The sequence below is a fragment of the Pseudomyrmex gracilis genome, unplaced genomic scaffold (assembly GCF_002006095.1).
Source record: "Pseudomyrmex gracilis isolate BER0280 unplaced genomic scaffold, ASM200609v1 scaffold_175, whole genome shotgun sequence".
NCBI lineage: Eukaryota > Metazoa > Arthropoda > Insecta > Hymenoptera > Formicidae > Pseudomyrmex > Pseudomyrmex gracilis.
This window is the reverse complement of record NW_018020759.1, coordinates 180,226-204,624: the sequence shown is the minus strand read 5'-3', so window position 1 is coordinate 204,624 and position 24,399 is coordinate 180,226. Positions and strand designations below refer to the sequence as shown.

At 37.9% G+C, this 24,399-nt stretch overlaps 3 protein-coding genes across 10 annotated transcripts; 2 read left to right on the top strand and 1 right to left on the bottom strand.

Annotated features, from left to right (window-relative positions):
• Nucleotides 1-1,656: 1,656 nt before the first annotated feature.
• LOC109857852 (poly(A) RNA polymerase, mitochondrial-like) lies at nt 1,657-5,973 on the bottom strand. Of its 2 annotated transcripts, XM_020434602.1 has the most exons (7): nt 5,826-5,973; nt 5,415-5,605; nt 5,045-5,281; nt 4,751-4,963; nt 4,429-4,640; nt 4,124-4,344; nt 1,659-4,029 (listed from the first exon to the last, which is right to left on the bottom strand). In XM_020434602.1, the coding sequence occupies exons 1-7, from the start codon at nt 5,971-5,973 to the stop codon at nt 3,299-3,301; spliced, it is 1,953 nt and encodes a 650-aa protein (XP_020290191.1). In that variant the 3' UTR covers nt 1,659-3,298. The 2 variants fall into 2 exon arrangements, with proteins under 2 accessions (XP_020290192.1, XP_020290191.1); XM_020434603.1 differs by lacking the exon at nt 5,045-5,281 and having other exon boundaries at nt 1,657-4,029.
• A 464-nt stretch (nt 5,974-6,437) lies between these two features.
• LOC109857812 (forkhead box protein P2-like) lies at nt 6,438-18,341 on the top strand. 7 transcript variants are annotated; one of them, XM_020434531.1, is made up of 7 exons: nt 6,438-6,737; nt 7,242-7,393; nt 7,508-7,715; nt 7,915-9,502; nt 9,991-10,184; nt 10,601-11,948; nt 17,269-17,339. In XM_020434531.1, the coding sequence occupies exons 6-7, from the start codon at nt 10,621-10,623 to the stop codon at nt 17,288-17,290; spliced, it is 1,350 nt and encodes a 449-aa protein (XP_020290120.1). In that variant the 5' UTR covers nt 6,438-6,737; nt 7,242-7,393; nt 7,508-7,715; nt 7,915-9,502; nt 9,991-10,184; nt 10,601-10,620; the 3' UTR covers nt 17,291-17,339. The 7 variants fall into 7 exon arrangements, with proteins under 7 accessions (XP_020290120.1, XP_020290117.1, XP_020290116.1 ...); XM_020434528.1 differs by lacking the exon at nt 17,269-17,339 and having other exon boundaries at nt 6,439-6,737; nt 10,023-10,184; nt 10,601-12,016; XM_020434527.1 differs by lacking the exon at nt 17,269-17,339 and having other exon boundaries at nt 6,439-6,737; nt 10,601-12,016.
• LOC109857816 (larval cuticle protein A2B-like) lies at nt 12,289-14,082 on the top strand. The gene is made up of 2 exons (XM_020434536.1): nt 12,289-13,342; nt 13,452-14,082. The coding sequence occupies exons 1-2, from the start codon at nt 13,328-13,330 to the stop codon at nt 13,920-13,922; spliced, it is 486 nt and encodes a 161-aa protein (XP_020290125.1). The 5' UTR covers nt 12,289-13,327; the 3' UTR covers nt 13,923-14,082.
• Nucleotides 18,342-24,399: the final 6,058 nt, after the last annotated feature.

The following is a 24,399-nucleotide window of genomic DNA, read 5'->3' as shown; positions in this document are numbered from 1 at the left end:
TAAATACATAATAATAATAATAATAATAATAATAAATAATAATGCAAGCAAAAACAATAATAAAAAGATTTTATCTTGTGCGCGATGTTGTTGAGAGATCGTCATCAAAATTCGGAAATTTTTTCTGCTGTACATGTAATATGTAAGAGAAATAATAAGCCGTCGTTTGGGAGGCAAACTTCAGCAAGTGCACTTTCGTCTATATTTCCACATTCGACTAAATATCTCTCCTTCGAAAGAGAGAGAGCGAGAGAGAGAGAGAGAGAAAGAGAGAAGTCGTCAAATTTCTTTAAATATTTCTCCGACCAAAAACGCGTGATATATTTTATAAATTGTCCCCGAATATTTTATATTATGTCTCTTTGTGTCGCAAAACACAAAAACTCGTGACTCTGTTTTTTATAACGAATTTGATTGCACTTGATGATGAGAGCGCCGAAGGTCGGTATCGCTGCTGTATCGTGAGTTATATAAAATCGACGGGAAAATGCGAAATCGTTATTAATTTCGCACTTGTGTGTTCGCGGATACTCTGTTGATACTCTGACCTGCCTGATGCGGTTGACACACGTAGAGCCTTGAGATTAGGAGATTTAAGAATATAGAGAGAGCGTTTTTTCTTTTTTTTTTTTTTTTTTTTTTCAAACAAATCGCGCGCGTGTAACGTACAATAATAATTGCAACGGGAACCGTAGCCGACGTGACACAAAGTAGTTAGTCAAACAGAGAAGAAATCCTGTTTCGTTTTTTTTTTAATTTTTTTCCGCGTATGCGCGTCACATCGAATTTTGTTGTAACGGAAGTTTTGTGTTTGCGCGTATATAAAATTTTATCTCTCCGTTAATAAAAAAAAAAAAAAACACACGAATATAAATTTTTATCGCGCATAGATACGCGAGAGAGATGAGATTTTACGTTGACGAGCGTCACCGGGCCGGATGCATAGTCCAATTAAAAAAAAAAAAAAAAAAAAAAAAAACATTTAGCTAGCATAAACAACACTGCCAGTGAACTTTACATTACGAATTTAATCGACGATACACTCGTTCGCGAAGAAATAGCCTAAACTCGAGCGTTTACTCGTAATCGCCAATCGTATTAAAAAAAAATAATAAAAAATAATAAAAAAAAAAAAAAAGCGTGAATCGATCACGTATTATTGTCGATGATAAGTGATAGTGCTCGCGAATTATTTACGCAAAGCNCGAATGAAATGGGGAGACGAAAATATAATCGGTATTACGAGAAATCGGCTCTTCTCCTTTTGTGAAAGTCAATGCGATTGTTAAATCGTTGTTTCGAATTTAATCGGACGAGAGGATTTGTACAGCCCCCGTCAGCGGGGCTGTAATAAAAAAAAGAAATAAAAAAAAAAAAAAAAAAAAAAAGGGTTACGATTATAGTGAATGTACACTGTAAGCATTGTACGAGAAATATGTCAAATTGCTGGTATAGTAAAATATATACAAGTTATAATAAATATGCATATCCTTGATTTTTTTTACATTTTAGTGTCCCATCTCTTCGCGTCGAAAAAAATAACGCATCTTGCTTTGTTTTCGTTTTTTTTTCTCCTCATAACAATGACGTTTCGTTGCATATCTCGTGTTTACATGTAACGTATATGAAAAAAAAAAAAAAAAAATACTACCTACTTGTTGCATCGCAACAAGTGTAAAAATTGATGAGCGGACGAGAAACGCGAGAGGGAAAGTTTTTTTTTTTCAAAATATTGCTAGAGACACATTAAGTTTCAATTTGTGTAACAATTGTGTAATATCTTTACAGTTCGTATGACATGTTTTCTAATGTCAAACTTTATGTACATTTGTTGATTCGTTATCATGCGTGTATAATACATGTATGCGCACACACACAACTGTAATTATTTTTCTGTTCTTCTTTCTCTCTTCATTTTGACGAATTGTCGAATTTTTCTCTTGCTGATAAAATACCACTAGATAATACCAAATCATCATTATATATAAAAAAAAGATCAAAACACGTTGACCGCCACGTCGCGTTGAATTAGAACCGATTCGCAAATTGTGATTGATTTGTGGAAAGAATCTCGCACTTTTCTTTTCTGGAAATTGGGTTTCGCTCGAACGGGCTGAAATTTTAGGAAATAATACTCGATGCAATGCTGATCAAAAGTTATCGATGACCACAACTCAATCCTATGAGTTCATTTTTGACCTACAAGCGCTCAAAGTTGATAACAGACAATATCATGTATTTCAGGTACTTTAGACAAGAAGGTATATATATATATATATATATATATGTGTATATATACATACGTATATATTTGCTGTGTGCGAGTGTGTAGATGAGCACGTTCGTGCGTTTTTATTCTATATATACATATATATTTCTATATATATATATATATCTATTATAGATATACATATATATTTCTATATATATATATTTTTTCTGTATATATGTATATGTATATATATATATGTATATATTTGCTGTGTGTGTGGATGGGTGGGTACGTTTGTGCGTTTTCATTTGTAAGTGTACGAAACTACACGGAACCACGCAAGAATAAAAACGCACAAACGCATATACATATACCTTCTTATACCTGAAATACATGATGTTGCCTGTTTTCAACTTCGAGCGCTTGCAGGCCAAAAATGACTCATGGAATTGGATCGTGGCAAAGATATAACCTTTGATCAGTATTGCATCAAGTATTATTTTCTAAAAATTTTCATCTTATTTGAGTAAAACCCAATTTCCATGAGAAAAGTGCGGGGTCCTATCCTTGTAAAAAAAATGAACATTTTATTGCGAACCTTCCACACTATTCGCAGATCGCAGTTGTTTATAATTTTCTAAGTTTGCAATTTGTAATTCGTCAATATATATCCAACAGCTTCGACGATATTCAATGATGGTATTATGTTAATTTAATCAATCAATTATGAATAAATTCTCGTAAAACGATTCGTCTTTGAGTTTCCGTTTCAAATATCGTGCTCGGCTGTCAAAAACAAATCAAATACAAATGACAAAATTGCTCGTGACCAGTCGACAAATTTTTATCCCACGTTATTTACCCGCGAATAGTGCGAAAAATTTACACGACGAACAATGAAATTGGGAACAAAAATCTCTTTTCTAATCCAGAATTATCAATGAGATAAAAGTAAGACACATTGTACGGAGGCGATCAACGCGTATTAATCGTTTGCACGCTGAAATCTGCAACATATATATATGTAGTTCCGCGAAGAAGAATTTATATACATGTCGTCGTTACTCATTCGGGGGAAGAATCATATCATACTATTTCCTTCTTTTTCGTTTGATCGTCTTCGCTTGCTCCGATCTTATCGGAAATTTCCTGAGAATATCTTTCCGAGTAATCTTCGATCTCAGGTTGCTCTGTGTTCGCTTCATTGATATCAGACTTTTCTATGATTTTCACTTTTTCGATTTCAGGTTCTTCTTCCGCGTTTACTTCTTCAGGTTGCTCTGTGTTCGCTTCATTGATTTCAGATTTTTCTATGATTTTCACTTTTTCGATTTCAGGTTCTTCTTCCGCGTTTACTTCTTCGACTTGAGGTTTCTGTGTGCTCACTTGTTCTTTGTAATTCGCCATCGTGCTCTGTATGTTACCGTTGTCTTGAATTTTCATGTTCAACAAAGCCATGAGTCCCCAACTGTTATTCTTAGATTGATCACAAGCGGCTAACATGTACGTCGCGTCGCTCGCTTTTTCAATAATGCGATTCACCTCCGAAACGTTCACATTTTTGCAAACATTCAACGACGTCTCGAGAGGATTGTCGATGTGAAGCGGCGAACGCGACGGTTTCCGAATTGGCACGCCCTCGCGGATGCATATACCGAGCGACTGAAAATTGAATCTCGCGTAATACTCAAAGAAACCGTAAAGAAGCGTCTCCAGCGAATCCTGATTCGATTTGTACTTATATTCGGGTGGTAGGTTTTTAATATCTCGCAAAAAGGTGCAGTTGATCCCATCTGTGCTGCGAATGTCGTCAGTTGCTGCAAAAGATAACAACAGAGTGCGGCTTAATATTTTTTGATGTACCGGGGGGGTAGGATTGGGAGAGTTTGCTTGCAATATAATTTTGCTTACTTGAGTACGATCTCAACTGTTTCAAGGACGGCAATATATTTTTCTGTTGCAAGTAAAACAACACTAGCAACGAAAGAGGAAAATTGGTTATCCACGGTCCTGGCGAGTCGGACGTTAACTTCTGATTCTTCGCCCATTTTCGAATAACCGTGACAAGCGGCCTGACTCGCCAATCGATTTCCCCGTATATGTTCAACAGTTCGGACATGTATATGCCGGTCCTGTGCGAAAGAGATTTGACATTTATATATACATGTTTTATTTATCTCTCCGCGCGAAAATGTAATTTACGTGCTGCAACTTACATATTTGTTACGCTTAAATCGCACTCAATATGAGTGTATTCGTAATGAAATTTAATTATTGGCACGCGAGCTTCGAGTATTCTCCGTACATTTTGAATTCCGGGGATAAAATAGTACATACTGTTCGCAAGCATCGCCAGAAATTCCTTCGTTTCCTGCCTATCGTCAAGTTTCAAAGGTTTTGAATGAAATACTAATCTTTTAGAATTATCCTACAAATGTGTCAAACACTTCATTAATACGCTACATATTGATAATTCGATTAGGATGGAAATTTTTTTTTTAATGTAAATCAATCTGTTAAATTATAAAGTTTGTTTACTCTTTCATCAGTCTCGTCGCGAAGAAGAACCAAATCAAGATCGCATCTCTTTCTTCCAAAACCATTGATAGAACTGCCAAATGGCAAAATTCTCATATTTTGAAACAATCTGGACACATACTGTTCTAAATGACAAGCGGTGTGAAACCTCAGTCTTATTTCCAAGTCGGTTAACTTCAGCGCTTCGTAAAGATCTATTATTTGCCCCGATATCTGGGACATAAATTCAAAGTATCAGATTTAAATAATAATCAATTGCAAACTTAAAACCTACAATAGTGTCAATAATATTACCGATTTTGCTTGATACAATTTGCTCGCAATTTCCGTGTCGGTTATATACGCGTACTCGTTCCTTGTAAATTTCTGTTTTGCGTTAGGTTTTTGATTGCGCAAAGATGTGAGTTGTCCTTTGCGAAACCACAATATTGGCGACTTTACCGGAGCTATTATATTCGTATTTACAAAGCAAGCGTTTGACAAAACCTCGCTCGCAGAAGCTACATCTTTAAACTCAATCAAGATATAATTCTGAAAATTTTTTTGTCACGCCGATGTAATAAATTTTGCAACAATATACACAAATATATTATACGGTATTATTAAAGCATATATTGTTACAAAAAAAAAAAAATACATTTTGATACTTATTATAGCGACGTACATGTTGTTTATCTATGTGGTAGTGATGCATGCTCAGAATCTCTCCAAATTGAGCGCAATAATCGTAGAGTTCGTTTTGCGAATTTATTGAATACACTTGCACCAATATACTTCGACATGCCTGGTTTCTCCTGTTCGCGATTTCAACGTCAAATACACTTTTGACTTTTGACGTTCTGACGCCTTTTTGTTCTGCAATTAAGTATACAACAGAAGTATTAAACACGATAAAATACTTTTTAATATTCTCACGCGAATACAAAATACAAACATGCGGTAAAAAAAAATTTGAGTTTAAGAGATAAAAAATTATATTACGCTCAAAAAATTATACTTCTTGTTTATTTAAAAATATATATACTATAAACTCTAAGAGTTCATAGGTTATGCGCTAAAAGTAAATGCCGCTTACGAAATTCCTTGATCCTATCTTGCAATATCGCTGACGATATCGATGTGGCGCGTCCGCGTGATTTTAATTTTATTGCTCCGGTTGAAAATTTGCAATAACAATAACTTAACCAACGCGTGTTCACGTTAACGCGGCCTAAGAGCGCCATTTTTAAATATGTTCTATGTGGTAGCGCTGGATCCCTCGCGTGTTGGCACGTGCGAGTAACATTTGCGCCCTCGCTCGGTTCGCTGAGAGAAGAGAATCGGGGGACGGGACGAAAACTTGGACTGTGTGTGTCGTCATGTATCTTCCTTGTTAAAAAGTTTCCTTATTGGCTGTCAGCGAGTGTCCCGCCAATCCCGCGCGCCAACGCCGTCCCCACTTTGCCTGGTTTCCCTCCCCTTTGCGCAGTAGGATTCTCTTCTCAATTCGAACACGCGCTCTCTTTTCAAATTTGGAGAAAAAATTTTCAAATTCGGACCTAAAAGTCTTCTGTTCTCATATTTGAACAACGACGGCAAGCGCATCCTTTTTCAAAGCAGTTTCAATATTCAAGAAAAATCTACTTTTATTCAAGTACTCTCCTATATTCCGAACGACAGGTTAATTAACAATTTTTTATATTGAGACCAGGTATATATAAACATAGTAATCGTCCGCAACAATGTGCACGCAGCAATTGGTTGCGTGCGACGCCACTTCCGATAAAGTAACATCCGCATAGGAAAAGAGAGAGCGATAAGAGAGCGGCCCGATAACGGCCGATATTTTATTGCGCGCGTTGTGTGAGATGTTCGAGAGATCGTTGGCGAGTCAATTTTCAAACGTGACGAGGAAACGTGCGGCACGAGGATGTGGAAGTTGGGCGCGCACGATCTCACGCACCCGGAGTCATTGTCGGAGAACCAGCTCCGCGAGATCTTGAAAAATGTGAGTGTCGCGTAGGTTAAGGCGTGTACGCGTGTTGACATAAACAAAACGTGTGTAAACTTGACAAACGTCTTTTTATTTCGCATTAATTCTAAAAATTAGCGTCTTTCGTTGTATTTTTGTTAGAAACTTGCTCTTTTTCTTGTAGAAAAAAAAAAAAAATTGATCAAGTTACATAAACATTGGCGAACACACGATGGATTAAAATTAATTGACGTGCAATTGAACTTAAATGCGCGTCGTTTCCATGGGGTGGATTGGGAAACTTTTTTTTTTTTATAGAGCATGGAATAAAAATTTGCTTTTGAAAGAAAAACACGTTTATGTTAATTGGCGATTGCTCTTGTATAAATAAATAATCTTGTATGAATTTGTAATAGTAAGTGTTCGCATAATAAAAGGAACGCTTACGATATTGTATTTGTTAAATTTTAGGTGTATTTCTAACAAAAGAAGTTGTGTCTTCTTTCTCTAATGTCATGTCTGCATGTCTTCCTTTCGCAGAGTTGCATCGAGAACCAGAAGTTCGAGAGGCTGTGTAAAAGCGAACTTGTAGAGATGTACAAAAGAATCGCCATGCCTTTGCCCCAACGGTGTCACAGAAATGCTAACAATTTGGATGCAAAAGCAGACGATGTATCGGAAAACTTTACAAGGTAAATCTTTTTTTTTTTAAATAAAAACAATTGCGGAAATCATATAATACACACGTTTGTAGAGAAGATTTCTGTGTGATCTAACAATATATTATTTGTATTTCTCTCTCTTAGTGACAATCACACTCACAGCTTAACTACAGACTTGAACAAAGGAAACAAGAGAATGTGTCAGTCTCATCTTCAAACTACTTCGGATCAATTGAAGTCTTCTTTTAACGATCAAACATTGATGCATAAAAAAATTCGAATGCATTCTGCGCCAAAAGTAGACAATGTGTACAACGGAATTGGCAAACGTAGATGCAATGAGCAGAATGAGGTACGTGTTATATCATATAATCTCTACCAGATACAAGATATCTCAGATAAGATTATATACACAAGTTTTTTTATATAGTTAACTGATTTTGTCACTTCTCAGAGTATTTCTTTTTTAGAACATTTTTATTTACAACGCAAGTTTTTTTTTGCATACTAGATAATAGTTCGATAATAATGAATGATATTTAAATTTTTAGGAGTTGTTGACAAAAAAACGCCAGAAGATTACGTGGCCATAAAACAAATATATATACGCTTTGTTTCTTTCCTTGTTAGAAATCCAAGTTTTAAACAGAGGAATTGTGAGCGCACAACTTTGTGAATATAACACGGCTAAGCTCACTTTTTTCTCTGGCCAGTATGTAAGAATCAAATTCACATTTTAATCTTTTATCGTAGAAAATAATAATTGCGCGCAAAATGTCGTTCACAAGAGACGTGTGTATGTGAAAAAACCAAAATGTTATAAATTGCGCTAAATGTTATAAAGTTAGATCACAGTTCGCGGAAATATTAACCTTATTGAATTATATTAATTATTATAAGGTTTTTATCAGTATTTAATGTGTTTGAACGACGAAATGTGATAATCACGTAAAGAAATTTATTTTAAGCATGACACAAAACACAGACAGTATCGATTAAGTACACACGCTCTCAGACAAATAGTCATTATCAATCAAGTAGCTAATTATTAAGATCAAGCGTTGCGTTTTTATACACACATTCGTATAAAACAAGCGTTGTATCTGTACAAAAATCTGTACGAGCAAGATGAAATTAATTTCAGTGAAAAATCGCACTAATATTGGCAGCTAGTTATGCACATCCTATATTTTGTTCTCTTTATTCGAACACTAAACAAATTTATGTGTACATATATATATATATATATGTATACACGCTGTGAAGTTTTAATTGAAATTTAAATCAATATTTCTCATGGTATCTTCATTATTTATCGAAGATATATTAATGTAAATTTTTCTGCAATACGTAGATGTAAGTAGCGTTAGATAAATCGTTAGATAACGATGCTTCCTCACTTCTAATATCTTTTTATTATACATCGTATCGATTGTTTTGGTGTATAACTCGTGTAATATGTAAAAAAAATTTTTTGACGTCGTCGCGAAAAATCACAGATTGTCGTCGCGCCTATATACACATGTAGTTTCAGAATTCTATTTCACCCCCCCCCGCATGTATCCAAGTATCGTATGTTTGTTGTTACGTTGAATAAAATTGTACATGACGATTTATATATATGAACGAAGTATAAACGATTTAAATAATATTTAGTTTTTGCGTTAAGTAAAACAGTGTGTGTTTTACATGAGATAAAAAGTAACGAGATGTGTGAACGAATGTAAAATTATATCTCTGCTGTGTAACACGTGTAACACTATTATCACGTGAATCCGCGTGTATGTAATCTGAAATGCTGCTCCAGGAAGAGAGGATGAGAAAAAAAGTATCTCGCAATATATATATATATATATATATATATACGATATTGCGCGTTGCGCAAGACAGCGAGTTCGCAAACTTGTTTCACGGTCATGATCGGCGCTCGTCCTCTTTAATTATACACATACCGAATGACTCGTTTCTGTTCGTGACAGAAAAAAAAAAAAAAAACAAGAGGAGGTATAAGGATGATTCACCTAGCGATGAATTCTCAGTACGTGACTCGTCTCTTCTTGGAAGTGAATATTATTACTTTTAATCCGAACAAAAGTGAGATTGGTTTACATATATAGCATTTCCTGTGATAAGGAAAAAGTGTGTGAGTAAAACGAAAATTATAGAATAGGATTTTAATATAAGAACGAGGCATGAGTTTGTTTTAAACTAATGTTTCAGCCATGTTCCAAAATTTATCGCCATTTCTCCTTCGATATGAAAAATTTACGATATAAAAATTAATTTATAAATGAATATACTAATATAAATTTGGTCATGAGAGCCGTTCGCTAGGTGTTGTGCGGAAATTATACTTGTATATATGTACATATATACGTGTTCACGTGTAAATTTTTTAACACGTGAAAATCGAATTGTAATAACAATTCTAAAATTCATATAGGATGCTATATTTGCATCTCGTATATGAGAGATCCCAAATACCCCCTAATTGAAATTAAATTTATATTGCGAAAAAATTTATTAGTATATTCATTTAGTTTAAAGACTTTTAGAGCCCGAGAAAAATTCTCAGTTTATCATTAATAAATTTATAAATTGTAACTTTTTTGCGTAACGCGACTTAGGCGAGCAAAACAAACTGACGGACATTTTATAGATCTTCGGTGATCAGCAGGAAATTTTTTGAAACTCATCGTCAGCTTTTAAATTTATTCATCGGCCGTGTTAGACCGCATAAGTATTTAGAATTAGATTCCGATTCGCTCACTACAGGGCGCTGGTGTCACATGTGTGTTTACTTACTCGTGAGAGAGAACAGGTAAGTTGTACATTGTTGTTTTGTAACCAAAAGATCTCGTAGAGATTAAGATTCACAACGTGTTTTTATAATTTATCTTATAATCATAAATCTGACATATATTAGTTCTCGCGTATCGCGCGATACTGTGAAGGTAAAAAATGTTTACATGCCAAGTTAATTAATTAATTTACTGCTATCTCACGATGTTTGTTGGATTGTTGAGACACGGTAAAAAAAAACCATCGCACGTGACGAAACTTTGTTCGCAGTTGTGAAACAAGCGAACGAACCAATCACAGGCCAGTATTCTAGCTGGTGTAAGGTAATACTGGTCTGTAATTGGTTGAATTGCTTACGATCTTGCGATTAGGGTTAAAGCTTTTTTCACGTATGTGCAAAATAGAGGTCTGATAATAAAACATTTCGTATTGCAGTCGCTTGTTTTCAAGTTACAATGCCAAGACTAAAGTTCACGAGAGTCAAAAAAAGGGGACCACAATGGCAGGAAGAGGATATGGCGAAAGCGATCAAAGCGGTACGAGAACAAACTAAATCGGTCAAAGATGCAGCACGGTGTTTTAATGTTCCTGAAGTTACACTACGCAGAAAAGCAGCTAAAACGGACGTAAATCTAAATATTTTAACCAACGTTAAGTTGGTCAGAAAAAAACCACTTTTTACTCCTGAGATGGAAAGAACACTGATAGAGTGTTGCCAGTTGATAGAAAAAAAGTTTAACGGACTGACTCGTAGCGACATAAAGCAAATGGCTTATCAAATGGCAATAAAAAATAGAATATCCAATCAGTTTCACGAAAATATGGCTGGAAGTGCGTGGTTGGATCGTTTCGTGAATAAATACAAAGAGCTTTCGGTCAATAACTCAACCAAGCTGTCCAATAAAACATCACTCGTTCGAAATATTAGTTTTAACAACGAAAACATCACAAACTTTTTTGATCTCTTGGAAACTGAATATTCCAAACATTGCTATCCTTCGCATCGTATTTTTAACGTTGGCGAGATCGGTCTCGGCATCGTTCAGTCAACAATTCCACATGTGATCGGGCTGAGAGGAAAGAAAGAGATAACAACTCTCGCTTCTGCGGAGAAGAAATATCTAATGACCATAATTATGTGCATGAGTGCGGGAGGAAATTTTGTGCCTCCGATGATGATTTTTCCACGTACCAACTGGACTAACAGATTGATGAAGGGAGCACCTCCCGGAGCTGTAGGAAAATGTCATCCATCAGGTTGGGTCGAACCCCATCTTTTCGCTTCGTGGTTTTCTCATTTTATTGACTACGTAAGACCTACAGCTGAATGTCCAGCTCTGCTAATTCTAGACGAGCATTTTTCTTATGCAAAAGATCTGGATGTCATCTCAAATGCAAAAGATAATCATGTAAATATATTGTGCGTGCCATCTCACACCTCTCACAAGCTTCAACCACTGGACAGAACGTTTATAGGTCCTCTGAAATCGTATTACAATGAAAATATTAAGCAGGCAATGAGAACGGGTGAGATAGATATCTACGACATTGCGGAAAAGTTTGGCAAGGCCTACCTCGAAGCTCAAACGGGAGCAATAGCGGTCAACGGTTTCAAATATACTGGCATCTATCCGCTAGACAGAAATGTTTTCACCAAAGCTGACTTTCTTGAAGCTAAACATAAAGCAGAAGAGGCTGCTGATGATTGTGATGACAATAGACTTGACAATAATAATGGTGATAATACGCATCCTTCTGGATTTCAAAGCGAAAATAATATAAGGTATGACGAACAGATGACAGAGGAAGAAGTACTAGGTTTATAACAAAAAAAAAAAATTGAAACACAATTCCATTGAATCTTTTTATTTTAAATAAATGATTTTTTTTCATTTTTTTTAAATAAGACTTTGTCATGATCATTTTCTTTTACTTCTTAATTAAAAAGTTGAAAAAAAAAAACAAAAAAAAATGGAATGGTGGAAAAAGAGTTTATAATAAACAATAAGATTTGACTTTTACTTTTTATTGTCTGTTTTATTTTTTATATTACTTCGCTTTATTTTCGCGCGTTGTAATAACATTGCAAAAAAAATCCATTTTTGTTCATACTTATGTTCACTTTTTTATTGTTTTTATAACAAGTAATATTATGAAATGTTTATTAAAATTATTTTGACACCAAGTATGTTTATCGAACCAAAAGCAAGGTACGATTCTACTTCGATAAAAATTTAAATCCATGTGTAAATTGCGTTTAAATATTCTCAGTTCGTCGCGCCTCTCATAATGCGCGGAAGTGTTATTATATACAGCTGCCCATATAAAAATCGTTGGAATTACGCAAGGTGAAAACGTTTGCCTTTGCATAGGGGAATTATTAAACGCGAATTTAACTCGGCTGTTTTGTTTTTTTTTTTGCGCGTTGCGACGATAAAGAAAGAGAAAAAAAAAAAAGATACTCGATGCTAAATCACACGTCATGTCGTTCTTCATATATATCTTTAAATCCACTTTCGAAAATTTTGCCGAACTTGTTGCGGTAGTACACAACACACAGCGTGAAACTTGCAATCACACACGCGTCGTTAAAATTTACAACAATGTTTTTCAAGACATAATTTTATATTTTCGTTTTTAATACATAAGCATTTATTGCGTCTATGTAATTTAAAAAAAAAAAAAAAACATACCTACTCGTTTTCGCACATGGATGACTTGATGAAAGGTGTGCGTGTATTAATTACGCACCGTTAGCGCGTTTATTACAGCGCGATATATGAGTTTACCGTATATATCGTCGCATTATTATTTCGATATAACGCCGTTTATATCGAGAAATAATAACCGCGTGTGTGATCGAGCGTGTGAAACTTTAATATAATACTCCGTCCGACGCTTCGGCGTCCCAGGCACAAAACTTTCTTCTTCCTCGTCGACGCGGATATTTAACAGTCCATAAATCGAGAGCGAAATTTTCGTCGTCGTATCACGTATCCTGCTATTTCGAACGCGGCTTGTGTTTTAATGAAGAAATACGATGGCCCACCCCTGTCGTACCTATATAAATACGTCTGTTCTTTACTCGACTGAACGTCAGTCTTGAATGTCTTGTTCGCGATACGTTTATCGATCTATAAAGACACAAATTGGGCACAAACAATGGCTGTCAATAAGGTACGTTATAAAAGATTGTATATATTGGATATGTGGACTCTGTATTATATATATATATATATATATTTTTTTTAAATTCTTTTTACTAATATATCTGACAATATTACAGTCAACAATCGTCTTAGCTGCGTTAATGCTCGCGACGTACGAGGGTGCGGCTGTTCCATTGTTGGCTTTACCATCTCTACCAGCTATTCCACCTGCTCCGGCTATTCCAGCTATCCCAGCTATTCCAGCTGTTCCATCTATTCCGGCAGTCCCAGGAGTTCCCGCTGTTCCAGCTGTCCCAGTTGTGCGAACTCTTCCAATTAACAAGCTCGACACGAGTTACGATCCCCATCCTCAGTACACTTACGCCTACGACGTTCAAGATACGCTGACGGGCGACGCTAAGAGCCAGTACGAGAGCAGAAACGGCGATGTTGTCAGCGGTAGTTACAGCCTTATCGAGGCCGACGGTACCAGACGAATCGTCGAATACACCGCCGATCCGGTTAACGGGTTCAACGCCGTCGTGCGACGAGAACCCTTGGCGGTGGTCAAACCTGTTATCAAGGTCGCCCCGCCACCGCTCATTTAACAACCTTGAACACTCTAGTTTTTAAATGATATTTTTTTGAAGAAACAACTAGTCATATTTTTGTACATACATATATCGTGTCACAATACTTGTTGTGGAAATGAATGTTGTCAGCGTGCTGTCTTTTATTAAAGATTGATTTTTACACATTGTCATAATATATACAACTGTGAATTTATTTTTTTGATCCCGAACAACTTCTTTTTTTTTTTTTGATAGTCGCGTAATCTTTTATATTATTTTTTTACACGTGTTAAACAATGTTACGCATTTCTTGCAACGGACTTTTGTTTGCTCGACAAATCTGTTTTTAATTTACAAAAATAGTTTTTAATTTATAATACAGATGAAACAATGTCGCACCGTGAGATAAATGTGTAACGCTGTCGGATTATGTAATATAAATTTTGTGGAATTGATTTCACGTCGTAAGGCGTGAGTGTAATATCGCAAAAGAGATTTTGCAATCGCACGTGTATAAATGTTACATATGTATAATATATATATAAAACTTTAAGAAACATAATAACAGCTGTATTTTTATATAATTAAAATTTATAATATAATTATATATGTAATAAAAAGCGAGTGTCACAGAGATTTATGTAAAAAATATGACTGTATAAATATATATATAAATGTAAAAATTTTACGTTTTACATTTATATACAAATGTAAAATGTAATATTACGTTTTACATTTATATATATAAATATAAATATATATAAATGTAAAAAATATTACATTTTTATTTACAAATGTAAATTACATTTTACATTTGTATATAAATTTATATGTAAATGTAAAATGTAATATTACGTTTTACATATATATATATATATGTGTAAAAAATATGACTGTATAAATATATTTTTTTAAATACAACGACATTTGCTTTTTAATTTTTTTTAATACAAAAATTAGAAGAGATATTTGTTGAGACACACTGTTTATTTTATTAATTACATTTCTCTCACGGCGAGTAATATTTCTGCTCGACTCGTTGCGTACACACGCAAAAAATACGCGCCTGTTGCGCGTTACATAAAACAATATGACTTGTAGAAAATTTAATTTACAATTTAATTTAATTTACAATTTAATTTAATTTACAATTTATTTCAATCGACGTACGCATCTTCTCAAATCTAATGCTATGGAAAAAAAAAAAGAACCATGTGCTACGAAATAGAGGAAACGTGTGGAGCAATAATGACGATAGTGATAACTATAGTCTAGATGCGTCTAGTTAATTAACGCAACAATACACGTCGGTTAGCGGGACTCATTGTCATTCCTCTGCTGAATGTACAATAGAATTCAGCCGATTGCGGGGATTCGCAAGAAGCGAACGTCGGTCGTGCTTTCGTCGAACGACCTTGATAGACGTCGCGTCTGGTTATATTCGACATATTGGCACACGACCCGGTACGTACGTGCCTAGCGTGCGACAAACGTATTTCGGTTTATCAATCGCTCGAGAGGCGTCGGATTTTTAGGTGCAACGTTTAGGCGCAATGCATTTTAAATGTTAATTCTTTCCAAACGTACGTTTCTCTCTCGAAACTATTCTTTTAATCGATCGAGTGTGTGCTATCGATCTTCGGAAAGAGAACAGAAATACAAATATCGTAAAATATTGAAAAAACGTTAAAAGATACAAAAAAAAGTAAAACTACAACGGAGAGAAACATATGTCTCCCATGCTTCCATGGGGGTAATACCATCAATTCCCGCGGCCTTTTTCATCTTTGACTCTCTGACCACCTTAATTGGAGAAACATATATCGTCACTCCCTACGTATAATTACATAAGTGTCACATATGGGATTTTCAGTTTATTGCATAGTGACACTCAGAAAGTCATGTTTTTTGTGGTCACCAAGTATTAAAAAAAAATATTCATAAGTATGGTAAAAATTTAAAACCGAAAGATCCCTTAACTAGGGAAACTATATGAAGCTTCAAACTTTTAAACTGCTCTCCTCTAAAATTTGCGTTTTGGAGTTATGGGATTATACGTAGGGAGTGACGATATGCTGTAATAAATGCGTTGTGTGTGTGTGTGTGTAGCTGGAGCTAAATTTTGTTTCAATATTTAAATTATTATTCAGTCGATCTTTTAATTGAGCGAACTACTCGCTATATCGCAGATTGCATCTCTCTTGTAGTCCCAGAATTGACGTGCAAGAAGTTTTTTTTTTCTGAGATTCCAAGTGTTATACAGATTCTCAACTTTTGCCAATATTTGTTCGTTGTATGGTAGTTGTTTAATTTGTTTTTCTTTTTTTTTTTTTTTGAATCAATCTTTTATTACACGTGTACCACTTCACGAAAGTCTTCGTTAATTCTAATTTTCTGAAAAAAAATCGCGCGTATCCGAACTGTAAAGAACAAAGAGAAGCTGGGGGGGGAGAAAGAAACGTGATAAGACAATATTACCCGTAGACCGTGTTGCGCGCGATTCCTCTCTCGAGTTTGTCAAACTCGAGGTTTCGAGCGGCACGTCTTCGCGGCATTATTGACATCCAAGTCGCGTGTACCCGCGGTCGGCGGTGATATGAAGAAACGTAGTGAGCCTTTACGATACGCATTGGTACGATCGCAGGTTGAACATTGGGTAAAACATCGCGGACCCCCTTCGTACATCGCAATGATCATCGCGGAGGTCAACCGCACACGGGAACTCCGAGAAGACGAGGACGGGGAAACGAGCGATCGAAATAAGGAGACGAAGACAGAGAGAGCGTTGATTAGGTGGGGCGCGTGAACGCGGGTGGTGTTGGCGCAAGTTTCGTCTGCAAGAAGCATCATCGTCGTCGGATGAACAACGCGCGTATAAAAGTACGGACGATTTTACCCCGAGGCATCAGTCTTCTGGCGATCTTCTTGCAAACAAACATGGCCGGCACGGTAAGGGAAGCTGGGACTCTGATTCGAGAATCGATAGAAAAATTTTATTTCTAAATGCTCTCTCTCTCAATCTTGTAGAGTGAAGTGTTATATCTGAACATCTTGAAATATTAAACTCGTCTTTGTACAATTACGCTTGTCAAAGAGATAAAATATATTAACAATATTATATTCTAAGAAACAATATTTTATTANAACGGGACTTATAGATTCTCACACAAAATTGTCATCGTGCGTGCAAATCAACCAATGCTTATACATTCTTTATATATATATATGTATTTAAAAAAGATTTTAGTATATTATATTCTGAGAGAAGACACTAATAACGCAAAACTATTTGTTTAGCTACGATATTGAAAAGTTTAAATTTCCTAAATTCGACAAGTTGTCCATCACTAACAATAATCAATGATTTATCGATGAATTTTAGCTCTTCTTGTTTTTGGGACTGACGGCACTCGCACGAGGAGCCGTGGTAGTACCCGCCGTGCCAGTAGCAGCGCCCGTGGCGGCACCCTTGGCGAAACTGGAGGAATTCGATCCGGCGCCGCAGTACAGCTTCGCGTACGACGTTCAGGACTCGCTGACCGGTGATTCCAAAGCCCAATATGAGACTCGCAACGGCGACATCGTGCAAGGAAGTTACAGCTTGATCGAAGCCGACGGCACGCGTCGCATCGTCGAATACACCGCCGATCCGATCAACGGTTTCAACGCGATCGTTACCAAAGAACCGGCGAGCGCCGCAATCGCGAGGCCTCTTCTGCCGCTTCGACCGGCCGCGTTGACGCCGGTCGCCGTACCAGCTGCACCCGCTGCCGCGGCCGCCCCGATACCGTCTATACCCGCCGTCGGACCCGATTCCGATGTTGAGGTGGTCGAGGCGCGATCGGGTCCCTTGAGATCATCGAAACAACCAACGACGCGCGAACAGGAGCTCCAACGACAGCAGTTACAGCAGCTGCGCCAGCTCGAGCAACAACGTCAGCAGCAGGAACAGCAGTTGCGTCAGCTGCAACAATTGGAGGAGCAACAAAGGCAGTCGTCGAGGTTGCAGGTTCAGCAAAGACAGCAGCAATTACAGTCCCGACAACGCCAGCAGCAGTCGCAGCTGCGAGCGGAGGACCAACAACAGCTGCAACAACAAGCCAACGTCGCACCTGCACGAAATATCGCCAGTCAGGAGCAGCAGCAGCAACAACAGCCGATCGCAACCGCCCAATTGCTCCCCGGAGCTGCCAGAGCGATCGCCACGTACCCGGCTTACCCTTATACCGCGTACAGCGCCGCGTACTCTTCGCCGTTCGCCTACGCCGCACCCCTTACCGGTCTCGCTTACACTCCCGCCGCAACGCTACCGTAAAAAAAAAAAAAAAAACAACTACTATCTTTAATTAAAATTCATATTCACTTTGAGTAACCGCCACGTGTCGTGCGACACGTTTGTTTGTACTGTAATTTCGACAAAAAACTAAAATAAATTGTTTGCCATGTGTTACTTTATTCGCTGTCGTCTCTTCTTCTCGATCGTTCATTCCGACGCGATTGAAATTTACGACCAATTTTTAGAGAGAGTGCGTGTGCGCATTAGTAAACTAACAAAAAAACCTATCACGAACAGGTTCCTTTCGTCTGCTCTAGAAAACTGTAATAAAATGCGACCGACCTAATCCGCGGGGTTATTACGTCGTGTATGTACGTTGCGTGGGTGCGCGCAACAAAGTAAAAGTTAGCTCCAAACGCGGGTCGTGTCAATGTCGTCGACAAATCGATCGAACCCGATCGCGAAACCGTCACGTCGACACAACGAGATCCGATTTTACATATGTGTGTGTGTGTGTGTGTGTAAGTGAGCGAGCGAGCGAGTGATGGTGTTACGCAAGTTTTTGGAGCCCGTTGTTACGCGTGCGGGTTCCCGCTGTTTGCGCAACAAGCCGCCGCGCACATAAGTAGACACATGTGCGCGCACGTAACACGACCTTCGGCTACGCGCCGCGTATTATTTAACTTCTTTTTGAAGAATGAAAGAAGGTTTTTTTTTTTTTTTTTCATTACTCCGTGCCGACAATCAGTGATCGTAAGACGATCACTTTGATGAATGTCCTTTGTTGCGCGCGCGTCTCTCTTTCTCTTTCTCTCAAAGTCATTTATCAAACATTTTATTTTGACATCACAACCAAAGTTGATTAATGTAATTAAAGTACACATATATGTGTATATTAACGCGCGACGTCTTCATAATCTATCGTCAAACTAAATTTAGCCGTTGCTCTCTTCGAAATATCTCTACACCTTGGCGGAAACGAGTAGTAAAACCCAACGCGAGTCAGACGCGCGTAACGTTGCAACCTGTTTGACGCGCGTCCGATCAACGGGCGATACGTACCACTTCGATAGCTTGTGTGTGGGACAAATTTCCGACACGTACGACGCACAAAGTGCGAAGCAAGGATTTACACACGCACCTATATAATTATTAAATTTTATTATTATTTTTCTGTGTAAATATTATCGCTCTACTCTTAAAAAAAAATTGAAATTTTACCAAACGTCCCACGTGTTGCTTTCAGAAAAAAGTGAAAAGTTGTTCTTTCCTCTTTCCTTTTCCGAAATTAAGACGAAGCGCGAGTAAAAACACAAAATAATTCTCGCCGTCGGCGAGATATACAGTAATAAGGAACGAGAGAGAGAGAGAGAGAGAGAGAGGAACATATTCGACTTTCACCGAACAGAAAACCGCACAACCACACGGCCGTCAAAGAACCGCGCCCAATGTCACTACGCGCGAGGTATATACTTCGCGCGCGTGCGGTAATCGCGCGCCGTATTACGTGCGCAACGATTCGCTTTTTAATAGAGGTCGGTCGGAATCCCGTAATTTGAACGGAACGAACAAAATTACCCGCTCGCGGGCAAGGAGAGCGCGCTTCGTGTGTTTTCTTATCTCGGATTACGATAATAAAGACCGTTTCGACCACACTCGTTATATCTTCGCTTTGTTCGCGTAATTTTTCAATCACCTCAATCGCACGCACGTGCGAATCATCGATCGAGGAGAATCATCTGCTCGGAGAGGAATCGATCGCAATCCCTCGCCCGTGCGCAATTTAACGCACACGCCGCGGAAGAGAGTCGAACGTTTTCCCTCTTCCCCGAGTTCTCTCCCGAGAAATTTCACATCCCGGTCAGTTGAACTTTTTGCCATTTATAAATCAACGTTCGGTGAGAGATTCTCGCACGTAGAGTGCAAACATTGTGATTTTTCGTTTGCGCGAGAAACACGAGATTTTTTTAACACAAGATTTTTTTTAGATTTTTTTAATTTTCTCCTTTGACACGCCGCAATTTCTCATCGGTGCCCTCACGCGCCTATATAAAATCGAAGGCGCACTAACAAAGCAAGTAGTTATTCCCGTCCAAGGTGGTCCACTGTTTAACGCGAGCGCCTGAATTGTCGAAAAAAAAAAAAAAAAAAACACGAAAACGAAGAAACGAGGTGTCTTTATGTCTTATATAAAAGCATAAACTTGTAAGAGTTGCGTGTCGCAAAGAGAGCGAGAACGCGCGTGAATAATAAATTAGTGTCCGCAAAACAGGACACTTTTTTTCCGATCGATCGATTTATTTACGACGAAAATTCTGATTGAAAAAAAAAATAAAAAGCTATCGCGCGATCGTTAGCTACGCGCGTTCCCTTTAACGGAAACATAAACTTGACAAATTTATTTTGTCACTTTTTTTTGTCATCTCGCGCGTAATGAGACTTAATTAACAATTGGCATATTCTCGCGCGCGTACAAGATCTAGAAACTCTGTCGCGCGTGTGTGCGTGTGTGTGGAAGTCACCGCGGATCTCAAGATCGAGATAGGGAAGTGAGAGAGCAAAGTCTGTCCGATTTAATGCAGAAAATTGCAGACTGCGATAAAGACTGCGGTGAGCGGACAACTCGGTAAATCTCGATGTAACGTGATCGCGATTTCCGAAATTTGCGTATCTAATTGCCGGTTTCGCCGCGGCGCTCTTGCAACAACAGATTAATTGATATTTGATGTCTCTCTTTTCCGGTTTTCAACGCGAGAAAGAAAGCGTCTCAAATTACTAAAGATTGAAGATCAATTATTTTTCACTTCGATAATCTTCAAGTGAAAAAAAAAAAAACCTAACAACTCGAGAGTACGTTGTTAATTTAATTAATATTCGTATTCAGGCGGAGGCGCCTGTGTAAACGTGAAGTCGCGCGTCAACGTGACGCGCGATCTGAATAATATTTTAACAATGAAAAAAAAAAAAACAACCTTTAATACGCAAAGGCAATTAACACTGCGTGTAACGGGGGGGAAAAAAAAGAAAGAGCGTGGCGGAAAAATGCAACAGTAAAAAAAAAAGACAACAAAACCAAAGAAGGAGTGGAACCGGACATGCGAAGCGTGGAACAGTGACATGTCCTTATTTCACTTCGGCCTTGGGAAGTCGTTTCAGAGCCTCCAGAATGTGATCAATGACCTTGATATTAATATATTAATAAACACAGAGAGAAGTAGAAGAGCGCGTACAATCAAAGGTCGTTTTATTCTATTATAAAGCGGAATCGCGATCGAGACCGGCGGTCATTTGGCATAATTCCGCGCAATATCGATCGCTTCTGATGATGAAATCCAATAACCGATCGAGATATATATTAAAGCGAGCACCGCTCGCACACGTGCTTCCCGAAAACTGCGAACGCGGTCCGCCCTGTGAGTTGCACAATATAAGATTTAAATCGAGGCCCGCCCGAGAAATTTGAACGCCTGTCTCCCATGGCAAGTGGATTCTCGTGGTGGCCGACGAGGAGAGGCAAGAATTTGGTGGCGCAGACGTAATTCTTTCTCCTACGTTTCTCGCACGTTTTTTGCTCGCGATATATATCGTTTGTTTCAGGTCTCGCGAGTTTGAATCACACACACGTGCGTGAAGTATTTAAAAAAATAAATAAATAAATAAAATTGAACACGCGCCGTTTTCCTCTCTCTCTCTCTCTCTCACTTTTTCTAATTGTAAAATTAACTAACAATTGAGATTCCAGGAGATTCCAGGTTCGACTCTTGGCTGAGGAGTTTTTTTTTCGCAATATTTTAAAATTAATTAGGGGGGTATACGGGGTCTCTCATTATATGAGAGATGCAAAATAGATTAGCATCCTATGTGATTTTTAGGATTGAAATTTCAATCCAAAAATTCACGTGTGAGATTTACATGTGAACACGTATATATATATATATATATTAGGTCTACCGGAAAGTTCTGTCCGTTTTTGGAATAAAACAAAATACAAATTTTTCTTAATTTTTCAAAAATGGGATATACAAATTGCCCTCACGCTGGCAAGAAATCATTAATAATAATGGCAATTATATCATTTAATAAAGTTTATTGGTAAGAAAAATTTATATTTTGTTTTATTCCAAAAACGGACAGAACTTTCCGGTAGACCTAATATATATATGTATATATACACGAATATTACCGCAAACCCGAGTCGAAATTTAGCGTCTACATTGTGAGCCTCAATTTTTCTTTTTTTATGTAGAAGTATAAGAGAGAAAGTAGATCCTACTTTGACGCTGCTGTATACGTCCGAAATTTTCTTTTTTTCCTGCTAAAGTTTTAAAAGTAGGGTTCAATTCTCAGATCAGGACTGCGCATTGCAGGCTCTGATAGGCTCAAAGTAGGAGTAAGAAAAAAAGTAGATGCTACTTTGACGCCGCTATACGTCCGTATAATTACCTTCTTTCTTGTAAAGTAGGGTTTAAATTTCGACTCTCGTGGGAAAACACATTCAGCGAATATATATATGGCTCTTATTGACCATATATTCACATATACGTTAACTAACAATATTAACAGGATAAAATGTAGAATAAAGAATTAAGCAATCAAAGTATAGAACGTACGCGCGTGCGATCGAATTGGCAAAGGATGACTATTTTGCATTCGCAAAATCGCGGTGTTTTTTCCTCGTTGCGCGCGATTCTTCTTAAGATTCGATGCAACGCGACTGCACTTTTGCAATCGGTCCCGATCGAGACCGGCGAACAAAAGTGGAGCTTTGGCCGCGCAAGGATCGCGCGCGCGAAGGAGGTTCAAGCGTCGTCGGGGCGGCGCTTGAGAAAGGACGAGAGCGAAAAGCGGAGAAAGTGGGTCAATTCTGGCGAACCAGGGGGACAGAATTGCAAGATCGAGAAGAGAACAACGAGAGCATCGAGCGGTGGGGACACGCACACAGAGACGACGGTTTTGGCTTGTGTGCATGCCTCCACCGCTCTCGATGCTCTCGTTGCTCTCTGCTCGATCTTGGAACTCCGCACGGGGGGACCCGCCAGAAATAGCACGACACGCCGCGATATTACGCACGAAAGTTTACCCCCATACGTCAAGGGCACGTGCGGTTCCCCCGTTCGAGAAATTTTTCAGCGCCGCGTGCACAATCAATCGCGCGACCAAGGCGCGTTTTATTTTTTTTTTTCGATTTTTGTTGATCAAAGAATTTGAAATCAAGTCGAACACATTTGTGCGAACATTTAATTATTTCGTCTAGATAAAAAATAACGCGCTTGTAAATATTTTTTTCTAAAAACGATCAAACGGTGTTTACGCGTCGTCCAAAATTTTTAATTGCCGATCAACTACTACACGAAAAAAAAAGATTTGCCAGAGAATAGCAAAAAATTAGTTACTTACATGGTCAGCAAAAAAACATTTGTTAAGTTTGGCAAAATTTTTGTTTCGCCAACAAAACATTTTGTTGATGAAACAAAAAATTTCGCAAGGTCAACCATTTTTTTTTTCTTGCTGACCGTGTAATAGCAAAACTTTTTTTTTCCGTGTAGGTGATCGGCAAAAAAACTAACAACGAGAATCGAACTCAACGTGTGAGAACGCGCGTATCGTAACGCGCAATCCGAAAATTGAAATTTACGTTTCGCACACACGTGTCGACACGCGTTTATTCTGAAACTCCGTTTCTTTCTCCATTTCTCGAAACGAGAGAAGATTCAATTGTCATAGAAGCGGAGAATTAAAAAAAAAAATTACGCAACGCACAACACTTTCATTATTTCTCTTATTGTTACGCGATGACGAATTTGCGTTGCGTGTAATAACGAGAATCGCTATAAAAAGTCGAATAGCGGCGAATTCCGAATCGCGCGAGTATTGTATAATGGCGCGTCGTAGCATTTAATGCGTGCGTTCGGGCAAAATAGATTCGGATGCTCAAACGCGACACAACATCGAGAAGTTTCAAAACGCCGCGTCGTGAATTTTATATCAGCGTGACGACATAGAACAATATAAGAATTGCAACGGCGAAGCGTCTGAAATGTCGCATATATGACGCGCGCGCGATTAGCACATCACGTGTGCGTGTGTGGGGTAATCGTTCGATATTCTAGATTCCGATTGCCTTAATCGTTCGCCTTTCTTTTTTTTTGCTAGGGAAATTTTTTCCCCGTGCAATCGCGTTGCAAGAATATTAATAGGCGCGCGCGCGCGCGCGCGAGATTGTTCGTTTATTTAAGG